The 18,229-nt window shown below is 45.0% G+C and overlaps 1 protein-coding gene across 2 annotated transcripts in view; it reads right to left on the reverse strand.

Annotated features, from left to right (window-relative positions):
- The window catches only part of GALNT1 (polypeptide N-acetylgalactosaminyltransferase 1), a 684,180-nt gene that overhangs the window by 482,190 nt on the left and 183,761 nt on the right, over nt 1–18,229 (reverse strand). For both annotated transcript variants that reach the window (XM_069219558.1, XM_069219557.1), the window contains exon 3: nt 17,513–17,687. In XM_069219558.1, coding sequence (XP_069075659.1) covers nt 17,513–17,687 — 175 coding nt within the window. The remainder of the gene's footprint in view (nt 1–17,512; nt 17,688–18,229) is intronic.

The following is an 18,229-nucleotide window of genomic DNA, read 5'->3' on the forward strand; positions in this document are numbered from 1 at the left end:
GGCTCAGCTGCAGCAGAGGCCGGATGCAATACCTCTGTCAGCAAATTCTGCTTTGCCTCTGCCACCGGCAAAGGCAGGTCCAAAAAGCTCGCTGCCTTCCTCACCACAGCATGAAAGGAAGCAGCCTCCTCCGTATATTCCCCTGGAGATGAAAGGTCCCACTCAGGGGAAGTGTCCAGCCCACTGGCTGTATCCAGACCATGCAGTCCGTCTCCAGAGTCCTCAATCTCTCCCTCCTCTAGGACTCGCTGGTACTCTTGCTCTTCTAAAAGACGGAGAGCACGCCTCCTCGAATGAAGTCTCTCCTCGATACGCGGAGTCGACATGGCCTCCGCCGACGTCGAAGAACGGCGCCGATCTCCAGAAGCATCTGACGCCGCGTCCGGCGCCACAGGCAGCTTCGGCGCCGAGGCAGGAGCCGGAGGACGAGGTCTTGGAGCCGATGGACCAACCGGAGTCACAGGGCAAAATCCTGACTTCGACGGAGGGGCAACCTCCGGGGCCGAAACATCCGAAGCCACCGGAGCGGCCACCGACGCCGGCACCGGCGCCGAGCCCACATTCCCAAAAGGGAGAAAGGGCATAAAGGGTGCCGGCCGAAGAGGCGCAGGATCACCCAACGAAAAGGCCAAGGGCCCCGAAGGACCAGCCGGAGCAGCTCCTGGAGCCATCTGCTGAAAGATGGTATACATCGCATTAAGAAACGCGGTACTATCGGCTCCAGGAGTGGGAAAAGCCGGATACTGGGGTGCCTGGATCGAGGGCGACCCCGACGCCGGCCTCGACGTCTGCGACGCCGGAGAAAACACAAGAGGCTGCACCACCTCAATCACTGACGCCTGACCAGGTGAAGTCGGTGACGCCGGAGAGGGCAACGGCGTCGATGGATGCGGCGTGACCGTGGGGCTGACCTCCCAAGTCCTCCGACGCCGAGCCGAAGGTGACCTCGAACGAGACTCCTTGCTGGAGTGACGTCGTGAGTCTCTACGGCGCCGGGAGTCTCGATGACGCCGGTGAGACCTTGGCGAAGAAGACTTCTTATGATGTTTCTCCTTCTTCTTTGACTTTGCCATGAATAACTTGGCCTCGCGCTCTTTGAGGGCCTTCGGATTCATGTGTTGACATGAATCGCAAGTCGAGACGTCGTGGTCGGAGCTCAAACACCATAGACAGTCGGAGTGAGGATCTGTAACTGACATCTTGCCCCCACACTCTCGACAGGGCTTGAAACCCGACTTCCTCTGAGACATTGTTACCGCAGAGAAGACTACGCAGCAGACAATACACTGTAACCACGAAGGTAACAGTAACTCCCTCGAAGATAACCGTTTCGAATGCACGGAAAAAAGGGAACTGTCATCGGCACGTCGGCGAGGACTTCTTATTGCCTGTATGACATCAGACGGCGTCGCGTGGGCTAGAGTGACGTCCTCGTCGACGTGCAGAGACTAGTAAGAAGATTTCCGTCAAATGCTGGCGCCATGGGAGTATTCATCAGGTGAGGAATCCACAGGTAGTTGTATCCATCAGAAGTCAACACTTTGAACTTGTAGTGTTTTCCTGCTATGGCAAACCTGAGGCATTTTCTGGGAGCTGGGTGGATGGGTATGTGGAAATATGCATCTTTGAGGTCTGGAGCAGTCATAAAATCGTGTTTTTGCAGTAGTGGAATAACATCTTGCAGAGGTACCATGTGAAAATGCGCTGACAAGATGTATAGATTGAGGGGCCTGAGGTCGCCATCTTTTTGGGGAATTAAGAAGTATAGTGAGAATACACCTGTTCCTTGTTGGGACTGTGGAACTAATTCTATTGCTTGTTTGAGTAGTAGAGATTGAACCTCTTGTTGTAACAGAACTGTATGTTCTGTGGACAACTTGTGATATCTCTGTGGAATGTTTGGAGGGGTAGTTATCAATTCTAGGCAATAGCCATTGAGGATAATTGATAATACCCAGTTGTCTGTGGTGATATTTTGCCAATGAGAGTGGAACTACTGTAGTCTTCCTCCCACAGGAGATGTATGAGAGGGAAGGAAGTCACTGCTTTGGTTGTGATGTTGTTTGTTTAGAGGTTTGGAATTTACCTCTGTTCCTAATGTATTCACCACTATATGTTCCTCTAAACCCACCTTGTTGATACTGGGTTTAATGTGGTTGCTTTGTTTGTGAGGTGGAAGCCTCTGAGGATTGTGCTTTAAAACCTCCTTGAAACTGTGATCTGTGAAATAAACCTCTATATGGTGTGGTGTACAAAGCGCCCATTGCTTTCGCAGTATCTGAGTCCTTTCTCAGTTTTTCAATTGTAGTGTCCACTTCTGGGCCAGAGGTGCTTCTTATCAAAAGGCATGTTAAGTACAGCCTGTTGAATTTCTGGTTCAAAACCAGAGGAGCGTAGCCATGAATGTCTTCTGATTGTGATGGCCGTGTTTACGTTCCTTGCAGCTGTATCGGCAGCATCAAGGGCAGATCTTAGATTACTACTAACGGCTTGCCCTTCCTCTACCACTTGTTGTGCCCTCTTTTGATATTCTTTCGGGAGATGCTGTATAATATCCTGCATTTCATCCCAATGGGCCCTATCACAGTGGGCTAGCAGTGCTTGAGAATTGGCAATTCTCCATTGATTTGCTGCCTGTGAAGCAACTCTTTTCCCCGCTGTGTCAAATTTTCTACTCTCTTTATGAGGAGGAGGTGCATCTCCTGAAGACTGGCTACTTGCCCTCTTTCGTGCTGCACAGACTACCACTGAATCTGGAGGCACCTGTTGAGTAATAGAATCTGGGTCAGAGGGTGCAGGCTTATATTTCTCTATTCTAGGTGTGATAATCCTAGATTTTACAGGCTCGCTAAAAATTTGGTCTGCGTGTTTTACCATGCCTGGTAACATTGGGAGACACTGATACTTGAAAGGAGTTGAAGATCATGTATTAAATAAAAAAAATTCTTCCATTGTCTCTGAATGCATTGCTACCCCATAGTAAGCTGCAGCCCAGGATATGACCTGGTTGTATGCAGTGGTATCTTCAGGTGGAGATGGTTTTGATGGGTAAGTATCTGGGATGGGGTAAGGGTCATAAAGATCCCATGGGTCTGCTATATCTTCTTGTGAATAAAATGAGTGGGTTGGAGAAGGCACTGGTGGAGGGCTGGTGTGATGTGAGACAGATAATTGTGGAGAATGCGGAGAAGTATGAAGAGGTATTGGCTTCTTTTATTTTTGCACCTTTGCTGGTGGCTATTCAGTGTCCAGTTCCTCTTGGAAAGCCAGCTTCCTTTTTGTTTTTAAAGGAGGTGCAGTAACAATCCTTCCTGTGTCTTTATGGATGTGTATCCTGGATTGTCTCATCCATAATTTGTAAAATGGGCAAAATGTCACTCTTCCTCAGAGGTTTTATGGGTTTCTCTCAATTTTTTTAAAAGTCCGTGTTCCTCTGTATATGAGCTTTTTTTCAGTTCCGAAGTTTGATGTTTTTTCGGTACCGGAAATGTTGTGGAAGGTCTCTGCTCCGAAGCAGACTGCCGAATTTTCGACTCCGAAGCTTGTTTTTTTTTTTTTACTGGGGTCCAAAATGGAGCCTTTGATAGTTTTACTCGACTCCGAAGTGGATGGAGGAGTGGCCTGTTTCGGCGCCGACCCCAAAGGTCGGTCGCCGACAGTCTTTTTTCGGGCCGAACCATGGCCGTCCGGCAGTGGTGTACCCAGGGCCATAGAATATTTTTTGTGGAGGGGTGCAGGGGCAGACGTACTCACATGGCATGGGTTTGTTATCCTCGGATTCCTGTCCAGAGTCTGCGTCTCAGATGGAGACTGCTGTCTGTGCCTGCTCTTCTTCAGGGACGTTGAGATATTCACCGCTTTTTGGAGGCATTTCTAGTCTTCGTGCTCTGTGATCTCAGAGTCTCTTTTGAACAAAACGATCGACAGGCCTCACAGTTTTCCTCCCGATGGTCTGGAGAAAGGCACAAGTTACAAACCAAGTGCTGGTCTGTATAGGGGTACTTCGCGTTGCACTGAGGGCAGAATCGTAATGGAGTCCGATCCATCAGGCTTACCATGCAGTAGGCCCGAATAGGCCCGAGTTGGGCACACGCGCCCCAAAGGGCAAACAAAAATACGTTTCAGACGGTACTACCGGTTCAATGCTAGATAGAGAACGCAATCAAAACAATAACAACGAAAAGGAAGGTTTCCTAAGGTTTTCCGAATTGAAATCTCTGAGCGAGAGGAAACACGTCCGAACCAGACAGCGGAAAGAAAACAATCTAACAATGGAGTCGATGCCCATTCGCAATGGAACTGAGAGGAGGAGTCTCTCGATCCTGTGACTCTGAGAAGACTTCTTCAAAGAAAAACAACTTGTAACACTCTGAGCCCAACACTAGATGTCGGAAGGATGTGCATAGCATGTGTATCTGCAGTTACACATGCCATCAAATATATATATATATATATACATATATATATACACATATATATACATATATATATATACATATATATATATATATATATATACACACACACACACAAAATTGTGCTCCAGTTACAAAACACTTAACGCAGTACAGCAAGCACTCTCCCTAATGTTTTAAACTAATTGTGCCCTGGGAGAAAGGGGGGGGGGGGCATTTCCCTTTAGAGCCACACTGTAAAAGAATATTCTCAAGTCCGATATCATTACTGTACTGGTCCTATATATCCAGGCTCACAGGTCTGTGAGTCTGTGTTTAAGGCTTTTAAATTGTCAAACCCAAAAGGTACTTTGGTGCGAACTGACAGTCCAACTGAACACAAGCAGGTTTTAAAGTACAAAATTACAGACAAAATGCAAGACATGAACTAGCCCCATAACATCACTCTATAGGAGAAACAATGTGGAGTCCTTCGACTCGAGTTTTACGTATATTATGGTCACAACTGGAGAAAAAAAATCTTCATAACTAAGAGTAGGTCTTCCAATGCTATGGGGTCTGAAAGGCCACCTATTAATAACTTTAAGGAAGATCCATACTGAAAGTCTAATCTTAGTTGCCCTTTCTAAATTAATTCTATCAGGCAGTCCAATCTCTCCTTGTATGGAATGGGGCACTGCCAGTGTCCACCATTAAGAGTTGCGCCCTCTGTAATCCAGGTGATTACTGTCTGCTGCAGATGCTTTGCCATTCAGAGAAATTACTAGCTCAGATAGTATCAGAGAAGAGTCAGCTGTGGATCAATGCTGATAGCACCATCCCTTTAACCACATGGGTTTCTAATAAGAAGAGTGGACAATGCACCTTATAGTAGCATCTTCACCAGTAAAGAGCTACAGTTCAATGCAATGCCAATGCATTGTGCATTTGTCAATGTTTATAAATATTTGACAATCTGGATCACCCGTTACTTTGGAGAAAGCTTCTTGACCGATATTTATCAATAGGCACTGCTCACATCCTGGCCAGCCTACTCCTAAAATCCTGGGCACGTGTAACAAAAGGTGACAATTATAATTTCTAAACCATAGGACTCCAATTTATTAAAGCGTTTGCAAGAGTCTGTGTACTCCAACACCTTGTCCAATATTTACAGAAGTGGTCTGAACACAGTCTGACAAATACTTCCCTATTGTATTTTTGTTATTTGAACTATTTTATTGGCACTGTAAGTGAGACACAAAGAAGAAAAGAATTGCAAGCAATAACATGATCACAGTGTGAAGAAGCCATTTACACTTGAGATAAGGTCTATATTGCAAATCTGGTTTGTGGTGGAGATAGTTTTTCCAACTGGGAATGAGTAACCTTATGGACTCTTCCCCACCCCACCCACACATGCTTGAGCCCCTTGAAATTCCACAGCGTCAAGTCTCCCCAGATTTTCAATTTTTTTGTGGGAACCATCGGGATGTGTAAATAGGTACCACTAGTGACATACACTAATCCATTCCCTGGCCCACCTTCAAATCCGAGTGGGTTGGTAACTTGGCATACCCTAGCGCTATCCCATTTCACTACCACTAGGCCCAAGTGTAACACTGCTATTTTATATTGCTTGGCTTCTAAGTCAAAGGGAATGTGCAACAGTGGGGTTATCACCCAATTGTCATAGTGCATTTGGAGAAGTGAGTGCCATATCCTAGCCCAAAAAAGCTTAATGTGGGGACACTCCCAGACTAGGTCAATGATATTACTATTGTGCTCTCTGTATGTCAGGCAATCGGGCGGTTTGTTTTGTCTGCAGGGCCATAAAAGTTATAATGTAATGTATGCACAAAGCAGATATTTAAATTGTATTATGCAAAATCCTGGCCAACTGCAAATCCTCACCTATGAGAGGTCCTAAATCTACCTTCCATCCTCACCAAAGAGTATCGGGACTATGAATAAATGGTGACCAGTACAAACTGGTTATTTTCCCAAGACTCATAACCCTTAGGAGCAGATTTGCTCCTAGAAGACTAAATTTAAGAGCAAGCCGGCTAAGTATCATATAATGCATGATAATCATCAGTGAAGGCTTCATGAATTTCATACTAGGTGTTGGCGCAAACTGTGCAGCAGTGTAAATGGAAGTAATGGGGTAGCAAGAATGTGCTTGCCTGATCAGCCAAGACAAGAGGGCCCCAAGCTTATTAAGCTTGGAGTGGACTTTCATGGCGTTTGACATGTAGTTGACACAACTCAGTCAGTTCAGTAATTAGGTGTGGCACACATGAGCCGAGTTGAGAGAGCAAGCACCGCTGTCCATGCCAGCTGTGTCTGCTTCAAGGTGCAGCAAGGAGCTCTCAAAGGGTTGCAGCTCATTATTGATGGTCTTCCTCAGAAACACTTATATTAATACAGTGACTTCATTTCACCTCCGTGTAGGCTTCCCATTTCACAGACTTGGAGGCAGCTGTGTCAGCCAACAGGGTAAAATAATCTACGACCAGTAAAAGCCCGCAGCACTCCATTGTTTTCAATGGAGCTGCTAACGTTCCAATGTTCTAATATGACTTAGATCACAAAGAAGAATTATTGGTACCAAAGAGGATCTCCATTTTCTTGCAATTCAACTGCAGATGCTTTTTGTGCATCCAGGAGGACACAATTTGCATGCAGAAATTAAAAGCTTGTTGAATATTTATCACATCTGCATGAGGGTACATATTTATTAATCAACTGATTATCATCCACATGAGTATGGTAGATAAAACTATTTTTTCATCAAATGGGAAGTGGAGTTAAGCAGATATTGTAAAGTAAGGGACTAGAACTGAGCCCTGAGGTACTTTAGCTTGTGGGCGAGATGCCAAATTATATTGATGGTTCTGTACAACCATTTCTCCGTCCAAAAAATAACTGTCCAATCTCCCCACTTCCTCCCCCCCAAAGTCGCTGTAGGAGGATAGTGTAAGAAACAGTGCCAAAGGCAGCAGACAGATTCAGAAGATTTAAAGTATCTGAACATCAATTCATCCATTCAAGCAGGGGTGTGGAAATCCTATAGCCCAGGACATAGTGTTTAGGGTCAAGAAAAACAAGCTTTCATGTTTATCTTGTACATGGGACACGTAGGCCAAACCCCCTTGCAGCACAAACCCTTTCACTGCCAGTTTACAAGGAAGGGAACTATCTTCAGTTGAGGTAATACTTGTGTCCATGCTGTTCGCACTTGTATTTATTGTTCATTAATGCAAAACCTTTAATATTAAGGTGAGCACTCTAAATAAATGTTGTAAGCTCACACTGAACTACCGACAGTGTATAAAGTAAAAAAAAAGTGTACACACATTTGAAAAGTTTAATAATATGAGGCTATGTATAATGTTCTCAGAATGATCGCCGATTAGACCTAAATGTTTGAAGAAGCTTGTAAGCAACATTGATGATATTTGCACTCACAATAAGATGCTTAGAATAAAATGCAAGTAGGAAAAAGACGTTTGGCTAAATTATGGTGAAATTTTAGGTACTATTCCTTTGAAGCATTATTTAGTAAAATGTATTGATGCATACAAGTAGTTCAAAAAAATATTCATAATAATTTTTTTTTTTTTTAAATCAAAACAAAATCAGTGTTAACTAGTTTCAACAAGATTGTGGGAATCATGAAAAGAAACTAGTATTGGCAAAGCCAATCTGACATTTGTGATCAATGTCTGACTTCAGGGGTATGTAATTACTACAGTTTGATGCCCAGGACATATTGTTTGGGGTCACGGACAACATGGCCTCAGGTTTTGACCTTGAGACAAGTAGGCCGAATCCCCAGCAGCACAAACCCTTTGGCTGCCAATTAACAGTACTACATTATGAAGCAGAGAAGATAACAGTCTGCAGTTAAGGTAATGTATGTTCAAATGTTAAAGCTGTTCAAACTTGTATTTATGGTTCATTAATGCAAAGTCTTTTTTAAGCCTCATTTAGTAAACATGTGTTGATGCATGCTAGTATTTTCTAAAAATATTCATAACGCAAAGTCAGTGTTTCAACAAGATTATGGTAAACATGAAAATAAACCCGACCTAGCAAAGTCAATAGGTCCAACACTGGTGGTCAGTCTTTTGATTTTGTCAATGGGTATCTTGTTTTGACAAGGCTTTTGTAAAACTGTTGTTGTGGGAGCTTCTGGACCCTCAGTATTTGGCAAACAGCAAAAATATTTTTTGGTCTGAAAAACACATTGTCACAGTAGTTCCTGGCACTTAACAAAACTACTTGGTGTGCCAGTATGCTCCTTCTGGAAGAGCGGGATGCTATCACTTACAAATAAAGCCAGCCAATAGATGGATTGAAAGAGAAAAATACTTTTCTTTTTTTTTAATAAAAATAGGTGGTGGCGGGCAGGTCGTACCTCTCCGTCCCCTCCCTCAGGGTATACCTCACCTGCTGGCCCAGTGGGGCGACATCAGCACAGCCACAGCATCCACAGCACCCAGGACACACTCCGCCAGCCACGAGTGTGTATGAGGCTGGTCCTGCTTGGCTTAGGTGAATGAATCGTGCGCCCCATGGACCCAGGGCGATACAGGATGGCGGCACCCTAGGACCGCTAGAGAGGCTATGGGTATCAGCGGCCCGAGTTTGCTAGCTCCCAGAACAGGGGGGAGCATCGGCGGAGGCACACGTCCGGCCAGAGAGACAGCATGGCCGGTCCGAGCGGCTGAAGCGCCATGTGTGGTGGAGAGGGCGCACGCCCACGCCAGGACTTCGAGGCGAATGTGGACTAAATCGCTGCCCGCTCGCCAGCTCAGGACGAAGGTGAGGCGGACGGCGGGGAGGAGGGGGGTCCTTGGACTTGGCTTCCAGTGCCCCAGATGTCTGGGATGAGGTCGGAGCAGCCTGGGTCCACCACCGAAGAGGCTGCCTGGTGTGCTGGGAGCAGCATCAGACCGAAGAACCCAGAAGGGACGTGGTGGCGGGCCGACAGGTAATGGGGGCCACCTGTCTGGCTGGTAGGTGAAAGCGGCCCCACGGACACCATCGGAGATTGGGCTTGGGCTGCCCTCGGGCCCTAGCAAATGAAGAAAGAGGGCCCCCCAATCAAACAACGCACTGGGCCGCGTGGGGGCCTGGAGAAAGCAGCCAGAGGAAAAGGCGCGAGAAAAGGGCACACCTATAGCGGCAGGGGACGGAGCTTGAAAGGATACATAAAAAGAACCGCTGGCACGAGGGTTTGGAGACCACTCAATGCAGCTCGGATGCAACTGGCTTGACATAGACATGGCGGAATACGCAGCTCTCCGACTTCGGCAACAGATGCAGCAGCCTTCTGGCTGCCAGACTTAGGGCTCAGTGGCAGCTGGCGGCAGTCACAGCAGTTAGGCTTCCAGAGGGATCATTAGTAACGAGCGATACAGATAGCCTTGCCCTTTCGTAGCTTCTACCAAGCCCTTTACTCACCCCACCGGGCTGACCCGACCACTCACTCCATTATATTGAACAGGCCCACACGACTAAATTGACACCCCCGCAGAGGTGGCCCCACTTGAGACCCCCATCAGGTTAGAAGAGGTCATCTCTGCAATAGCCGACTGGAAGCTTCGAAGTCTCAGAGACCAGACAGTTTCCCCAGCTCCTTCTGCAAAACATTCTGTAGTAGCCTGGCACTGATCCTGGCCCAACTAACAACATCACGGGCCCGAGGGAAATACCACCATCTATGCTGGATGCAGACAGTAGTCATCCCGAAACCCGGGAAGGACCCGACTGAGTGTGGTTCCTACAGACCTATATCATTGCTAAATGTAGACGTCAAGCTGCTTATGGGCATCCTTGTGGCCCGCCTGAATCCACTGATGCCTGGATTGGTGGATCAGGACCAGGCGGGCTTCATCCCGAACCGACAGTGGAGACACCACCAAGCGGCTGCAGCACACAATAGACAAGACACAGCGTGCTGGGTGGAAACTAATGTTGCTCAGTATAGATGCCGAGAAGGAGTTTGATCGTGTCCAATGGCTACATCTCCACACAACACTCAAACATTTGGCCTTGGGGCTCAGTTTTGGGCCTGGATAGCGAGTGCCTACAGCCAACCGAAGGCCTCTGTTAGAGTTAACGGGGTGACATCTACCCCCTCCTCGGTGGGTCGCGGGACCCCGCCAGGGGTGACCTCTGCCCCCCCCCTACTCTTTGCCCTAAATATGGAACCCTCTGCACAGAGAGTGAGGGATAGACCAGAAATCACAAGGTTTGTATTTGGCAGGGAATAGTACACCATTGGGCATTACGCAGACAATGTTGTGGTGACACTCGACCTGTTAAAAGGCCCTTCTGGACTTCCTGGAGGAGGTGGGGGCCTTTGGGCGGTGTCAGGTTTCCGGGTAAACCTATCAAAATCCCAGGCGCTCAATCTTACACTCCCGAGGGAGGCGGTGAATGAACTAGCACAGCGCTTTCCATTTCGGTGGCAGGGGGACTCTATCCCATATCTGGACATCCAGATAGCTAGAACAGTATCTGAAACCGCATCGAGGAACTACCAGCTCCTCTTGCGAAGTGTCAAGGCTGACCTGGCAAAATGGAGACATCTCATTTTGTGGATTGGTAGAATAGCTGCCATTAAAATGTCAGTCCTCCCCAGGGCACTCTTTCTCTTTCAGGCACTATCGGCCGAGCCTCCTCCCAGCACCCAATAGGCACTACAGGGTGAAATTAATCACATGGGGGCGGGGGTGTTAAGAAACCCAGAATGGACAGTTTCCTGGTGTGTCAATCCCCACACAGGGAAGGCCTGGGAATCCCCGAAGTTCTGCAATACTACAGTGCTACACAGATAAGGTACATGGTGGAGTGGTCCAGACCAGAATCGGACAAGCGCTGGCTGTTCATGGACTGCGCAGAGGCGGGCGCTTCCTTGTGGAGTATTCCATTCCGACTGCGCTGCCATAGGCACTGGGGATTGTATTTGTCCTTCACCACAGCCACAATGAGGGTGTGGGACCAGACGGCCCGGACTGAACGGTTTGACCTCCTTCGCCTCCCCCCCTGACACCTACTGTGGGGAACCCAGATTTCTCCCCGGGCCTGGACTGCAGTGCCTACTGGGATTAGACGACCCCCTGCCGCTGCTCCATCGGACATTTGGGAATAGTCTCTTTCGAAACCCTTTGACGGTCCCAGTCCCTCCCGGAGCCAGCGAGAATGTGTTACCTCCAGATTCACCACTGGGTGTCAAACCCCTCAATAAGGGAGAAGGCAAGCCGTCCCCTCACACAATATTAAAGATGGCTTCTGACCAAGAAAGCAGACAAACACATCGAATTGGAACTATATGACTTGCTCCAGCAGGCAGTCCGGATTCCTAAAATACCAAGTCAGGCTCTTTGGGAGACAGAACTGGGAAGACCTTTGACATCTGGGGATTCGGAGGCGATTTACTATAGGGCACACCATACAGCGTGCTGTGCTACCAGCACAGAGACTGTAATAAAGATTGCCACTTACTGGTATCTCACCCAGCCAGACTCCATCAGATGGACCACTCCTGATCACCTCTTTGTTGGAGGGGGTGCAATGGCATAGGCCCTTTGACCCACATTTTATGGGAATGCCCGAGGCGGACCTACATGACATTGACACCCACATGAACACCCAACTCCCACGCTTCCCGGCATACATTCTATTAGGCCTCCCAAATCCCCTGACATTCCCCATCAAATCCTTGCGGGATGGCAGATCGGTCTTGCATTGGGGGCAGTCCTTCAAAATATATTGTCTCACTGGGGAACACCTCAGATCCTGACGCAGCCTGGATGGCTACATAGAGTTTGGTCGATCCAGGGGAAGGAAAAGCTCACTTTATCGCTTATGTCATATGGGGGCTCCTATAGGGAGCTATGGCACCCCTTCTTGAACTTGCTCTCTGGGAATTCAGAGAATTGACATGTCCTAGATATCCGCGACTTCTCAGTCTACAAGAAAAGGAGACTCTGTGATGCGCGGACAGGTGGGTGGTTGTGCTAAAGATCCTATTCTTTGTCCTGCAGCGTGACTACAAGCTTGCACTCCTCGGGAGGGGGGGTTGGAGGAGGGGACTAAAGGGGGAGATGGCTTGTTGCCCATTTATCCTTGGGGGACTGTTCGGTGCTGCATCACCCCTCTCAGTTTTGTTCTTTCTCTTCTCCTTTTTCCACATTAAAATTCCTCAATAAAGAAATTTGGACAATAAAAATAGGTGGTGTTGATTAATGGCAGAACGAATCAGGGGCCGAATTCTTAAGACTTAAAGAAAGCGCACCAATTGTACTTGTCTTTGCATTAATGCAGAACTTTGGCTTTCATTAACTCAAGAATTTACTGAAGTAGACCAGAAAATCATACTTCTAGAAAATATTTGTTAATTGTATTGTAGCAAGAGCAAATATACATCTGCAGGTTTTCACTTATGTGAAAATCTATTGAGCATTTACAAGTTCATTTTCCCTCCACTCACTTTTTCCTCAGCCCTGCAAGAACTTCCACTTCTGCCCCTGTCAGCAGTAAATGTCCAACCTTTCTCTGTATGGGAAAAGATTGGAGCAGAGTTGTTCAAAATCCTTAAAATATGTAAGTCGGTAGGTTTGCACAGACTCGAAAGCATACCAACACTGGAACTACTGCTTATTGCTTCCTCCAGCCTCAGTATATAGATCTGCAGAAAGGTGACATAATAAGAAATTGCTAGTTTTCAAGCCCTAATATAGTTTTAGCCCTGGCATAATCAGAGAGGCTATATTCTGAGCTCTTACACAAAGAGGCTACTGTCATAATTTGTCGCCACACTACATTGTACTAAAGGGACAAGTTTTTTTTTTTTTTTTTTTTTAAACAGACAAGTAGATTAATAATGCAGCCTGTCCCATGGACAAGCAGATATTTTATTAAAATCCACTCCACTGATTCAAGCCAATTAGAGCAACAACCTGAACTGATTCGTTACTATGCTGGTGGTGAAAACCAACTTGCTTTGAGTACAGAACGTTATGGGTAACCACAAAGAAAAAATGTGGATTGTTTACTAGAAACCTGGTCACTTTAGTAGCTAAAGGAAGTGGAGCCATGGGCCAATAAATGCCAAGGCCAATAGGCCCAGAGATGATGCATGAGGGACAGTAGCAGACGAAAATGACAAACTACATAATTCTGCAAGGAAGAGGCTAACCTGGTGAGATATGGTTTTCAGTAAGGTAGCATGGCAGAGATCAAAATGAGAGGCAGACAAAAACGGATAACAGTTCTGAGGAAATACGTTCAGTGGTGAAAGGTTCAGATTTGGTTAATGTGGATGATGAAAGATCACTGATGAAAGAGCTTAAAGATAACTTTAATAGCTAGCTGTGTTGAGTTAGTGACTTCTTGATTATGATCAAAATTGTGATTGTATGCAGATTCAAGCAAACATATTGTTATAAACATATGAGTTACATTGATCACAAGATGTACATAACCTGTTCCACTTGCTTGCAACTGCTCTTTAGGTTAACACGGCCACTTACAGATAATGGAACAAATTCAACCTATTCGTACTGGGCTTGCATCTTTGTGCCAAGCCATCCCCTACCCTCATACCAAACAAAGTGAAGCCGTTTTATGACTGGCTTCCCAAAGTATTCAAGCTCTTTCTTTTCAAGAAACCTATGAATCTTTAACACACACGCATATAGAGGACAGAAATCCGTGCACTCCTGTGTTAGTAAATGAAATTTAACAGCCATTGTTACAAACCTCATCTCCAACCAGATCTCCATGGCTAAATGCCAAATCTAAGAACTTCATAGGAAACTCGTAGAATTCCACAACACAACGTGCATCATCCAATAGAGCCGCTTCTCACACTTTCTGTAATGCCACTGTAAACCACCTAGCTTCAAAATAAAGATGCATAAAAAGTACATCAGGAACAATACGCCTGACATCCAGCCTACTCAGACCACGATAAAGAGAACTACATGCAACAGACTTTGGACCCTGTTGCCTTATCAACGTCTTGAGACCCATTTCGAGGAATTGGTCAAGGGGTGCTGCCCAACCAGCTCACCATCAGATCCCTGTCCCACTCAAATCTTCAAAGACATCCTATTCTCAATCATTTTTGCAAGCCCTGAAAGTGTGCATTAGTCACTATTACCTCATCTGGAAAGAAAGACTCAGTGAAAATACCAGAGAGCCACTGCAAGACCAAGGAAGGGGCCAAGAGAGAGTAAGGATAATAAACAATAGTGCTTTAAAGTTTTTAAAAAAATTAAAAACAAAAAAAATGGTGTTCTAAGATTGTATGTTACTTTTTTAAATACCTCTTTGATCAATCAAAAGATGCCCTCAAAACATTTAGAGGAGGGGAAGCAGGAGAGATGAAAAAGAAGAACCTAGAAACTGGAAGGATATAGACAGGATAAAAGAAATGAGGCAGAAGTAGTTTAAATGGAGTGGATTTTGCTATGCAACTGAGACAACATTTATCAAAGAGCTGATTAGGTGGTCAAGCAACTCAACACAACACTAAAGGTAGTATTAATGTTTCTACTATTTTAAAGACGTATGTGCACAGTGCTAAAATGCATTGCATCGCACCAGGGCATACCTTAGTAAATGTGGGTCCGAGTCATGACTGGTCACCGTAAAAGCATTTTACGGGTGATTAACCTGCGGCATCTGATGAACAGGTAGGCAAGAGAGTAAAATTAAATAAATATGTAAGGAAAGAAGAGCGGGCAGGAGGTGCCATTAAGTTGATTCAGAGAATGGCAGTTATAAATAAGGGTGCATTGAGCAATAGAAACTGGGTCATAGCAGAGAGCTACTCTGAGGAAGGAGACAGTATTCCCAGAACTAAAGAACAGTGTGTGGAAAGAACAGAAACGTGGACAGCAGGGAGGACTTCTAGGAGGACAAAGACCAACAGGGTTAGAGCACAAGACTTTATCTATGTCTCATGAGGGTGGGAAAAAGAGTGTTAGTAGGCATGGCAAAGCTTGATTTGTAAATACTAGGTGTAGGTATTTACTATCTTGGAGTACCTGTTTCTTAATAAGAAGAACCAGTGCACATCAAGTGAAAATTAAATGAGGCTGTGACTATGAATGTCAAGTCTATTGTACGCGCTTCCCTACAGCACACTCTAACATCTCACACTTTTTTGCTTCACAAAGATTACTCCCATTTTTCCAAAACGTGTTTTAAATCCATTTCCAATTTCAGCACTCCTGCTAGTAAGCCAGTTTAATGCACTGACCATTTTTTTCTTCCATAAGTTTCTAATGCTGCTACAAAGCAGTCTCGCAAAATTTATTTCTCCATGGTCCCTTGACTAACACCAGCATTCCAATGAAATACACTCTTCATGCCATCAACAAAAACGTCAGACAAGTTTTATCGGAGTTGTTTTTCCATGCACTGTTGCCAAATATTTGCTCAAAGATTATCACTATTTAACATTCTTCTGTTAGCAATGTTCACAGGTATGTTGTAAATTTGGGTACTGAGACGTTCTTGTGGTGGACTTTGGATAATCACACTTTCGGCCGAGTTTCTATGCTTGATGCGTGTTTCTACACCAAACATCTTTCTAAATGTAGCCTGCATTTCAGGCTTTGAAATTACCAAGCGAACACAGCCAAGAATATATGATCGGAAATGAAAGTCAGGTTTACCAGGTAGGATTATGTGTCACATATTCAACATAGTAACTGTTAGAAAGCCTGGGCAAGAGTCAACCCCACTTAACTGCTAGAGAGGTATCTCCTGCGGTAGTATTCCATACTTCAAGTAACATAATAGTGATATCTGCAGATCCATTCAGTATGAGTAACAACTTTTTTTCATTTAAGTTGCACGTTACTTTATAAGTAGCTACCTGAAGGATCAAAGTCCAAAAACATTTACGGAATATTTTGTATTATTAACCACACGTTGACCCCCTCCACCCCCCCCCCCCCCCCAAACCACACACACCCGCCGTCAAATGCAGCATGACAGCTCCCCTATGCGCTTTGACCGTTGTGCGTAAGTATATGTGTAAGAAACCTTGCCCCAGTTCTGGTAATTTTGAGTACCCATTCTTAATGGTTGAGCTTGCACTGTTGCTGAATGGAGAGAAACCAATCTGTAAATAAGGAAGCCGTCACCGTTACTGCCTGTTGTGTGCTAGGAAATCTTCAACACCACCTGTGCCTGTTGTGCTCTGACGCTGTCCGCGCAACTTGTTTTACTTGTGAGTGACGTCTGGGCTGCTCTCGTGCTCTAAGCGTTTTTTAAATAAAGAAAAAAAAAACATAAGAAACCAATTTTCCCTATACAAAACCCAAAACTGTCGGCTTTGTCAAAGCTGACAATCTTGAGCTCCCAACTCAAATCAATTCTACCCTTCTACTCACTTCCTTACTTGACGGCTGCCCTTGCTGTTGGTCTCTCCATGTCAGCATTCAGACTGCTGTCCTGACTCCAAAGCCAAAAGAATCGGGAATTAGAGTGTAAACGCTTGTTGATGCTTCCTTTTAAATACCCATTAGGCCCTTGAGATATTGATCGCCTGTGCGTAATCAAGAGTGTGCACTGCATAATTTAACATCTTTTAAGCAGTACAAACTAAAATAAAAAAGTATGTGGTAACCGCTCTGTAGGTGTCAGACCAAAACAACCCCACGTGTCCGTGACCAAAACGTGCACTAGGCCTTTTCGTGCGACTGAAAACAAGGTATAACTTAAAAGCCGCAGGTTCGCAAAATTCTGAAATAGTTAATGCGCACATCCATTTCGATACACATCTAAGTAGAAATTTTGCAAAGCTTTGGGATTTCATTCACTTTTCAATTCCTTCCAGGAAACGTCTTCTTAACAATCACAATTGGCAAACGAACATAAGTCCTACAAACTCCTCTAACATAATTAAGGTGAAAGCTCTAAGGACCGAGCAACTCGACTTAATGCTTTCGTGTCCTCGCTCGAGCGTCTCCACCGGTAACCAATATCTTTTGCAGGAATGGACACTTGTAAGTCAAAGCTTTCAACATAGTTCTCTTTTAAATTAAATCTGGCTTTCAAGAGAAATTACAATGCAATGCACTTACCCTTCTAACCTGACATCAGGTAAAGATCTGTTGAGCGCAATCATCTCACTGGCCATTAAATTGAACTGATTGATTTTAAACATTTCTTTCATCTTCTCTTGGTCCTCTTTGGGGATGACGACTGGCTTACCCATCTCTCCTGGGCCTTCATGTGGCCTCTGTACTGGCTCTGGAACTAGAAGAGCATAAATGATGTTAGTGTATAACCTCAAAGAATCCAAATACATTTAGATTCACTGACTTATAGCAGCAACTATTTGCATTACCACATTTTCTATCGTCTATTCTCCAAGTAGTATCTGTAGCATTTATTTATTTGGTAGAGATAAAAAATAAGCTTGTTACCAGAAACAAGCAGTGAAAAAACCAATGGCTCTTTGCCAGTGAAATCTGCTGGCTGTGCTAATGCTATGACCTCAGTGCATGTGCAGCATCCATATTTAAATTGAATTTCTATTGCTTTCAGAAAAATAAATTCAAAGATGGTCACTGTAGATATGCAGACATTCGCTGCAGTCATATTTTAATAAATATTTTTCTGCTTTACAAAAATACCTTCACGGATGGTCACCGTGGCTCCGCATTCATCCATGGAGGTCATTTTTGAACATATTTTCTTAAAATAGAAAATGTATTCAAACAACAATACTACAAATGTGCGTGTATTTGTGGTGATTATGTTTGAATCTATTTTCTTACAGTGTAAGAACATTTATC

The sequence above is a fragment of the Pleurodeles waltl genome, chromosome 2_2, assembly GCF_031143425.1.
Source record: "Pleurodeles waltl isolate 20211129_DDA chromosome 2_2, aPleWal1.hap1.20221129, whole genome shotgun sequence".
NCBI lineage: Eukaryota > Metazoa > Chordata > Amphibia > Caudata > Salamandridae > Pleurodeles > Pleurodeles waltl.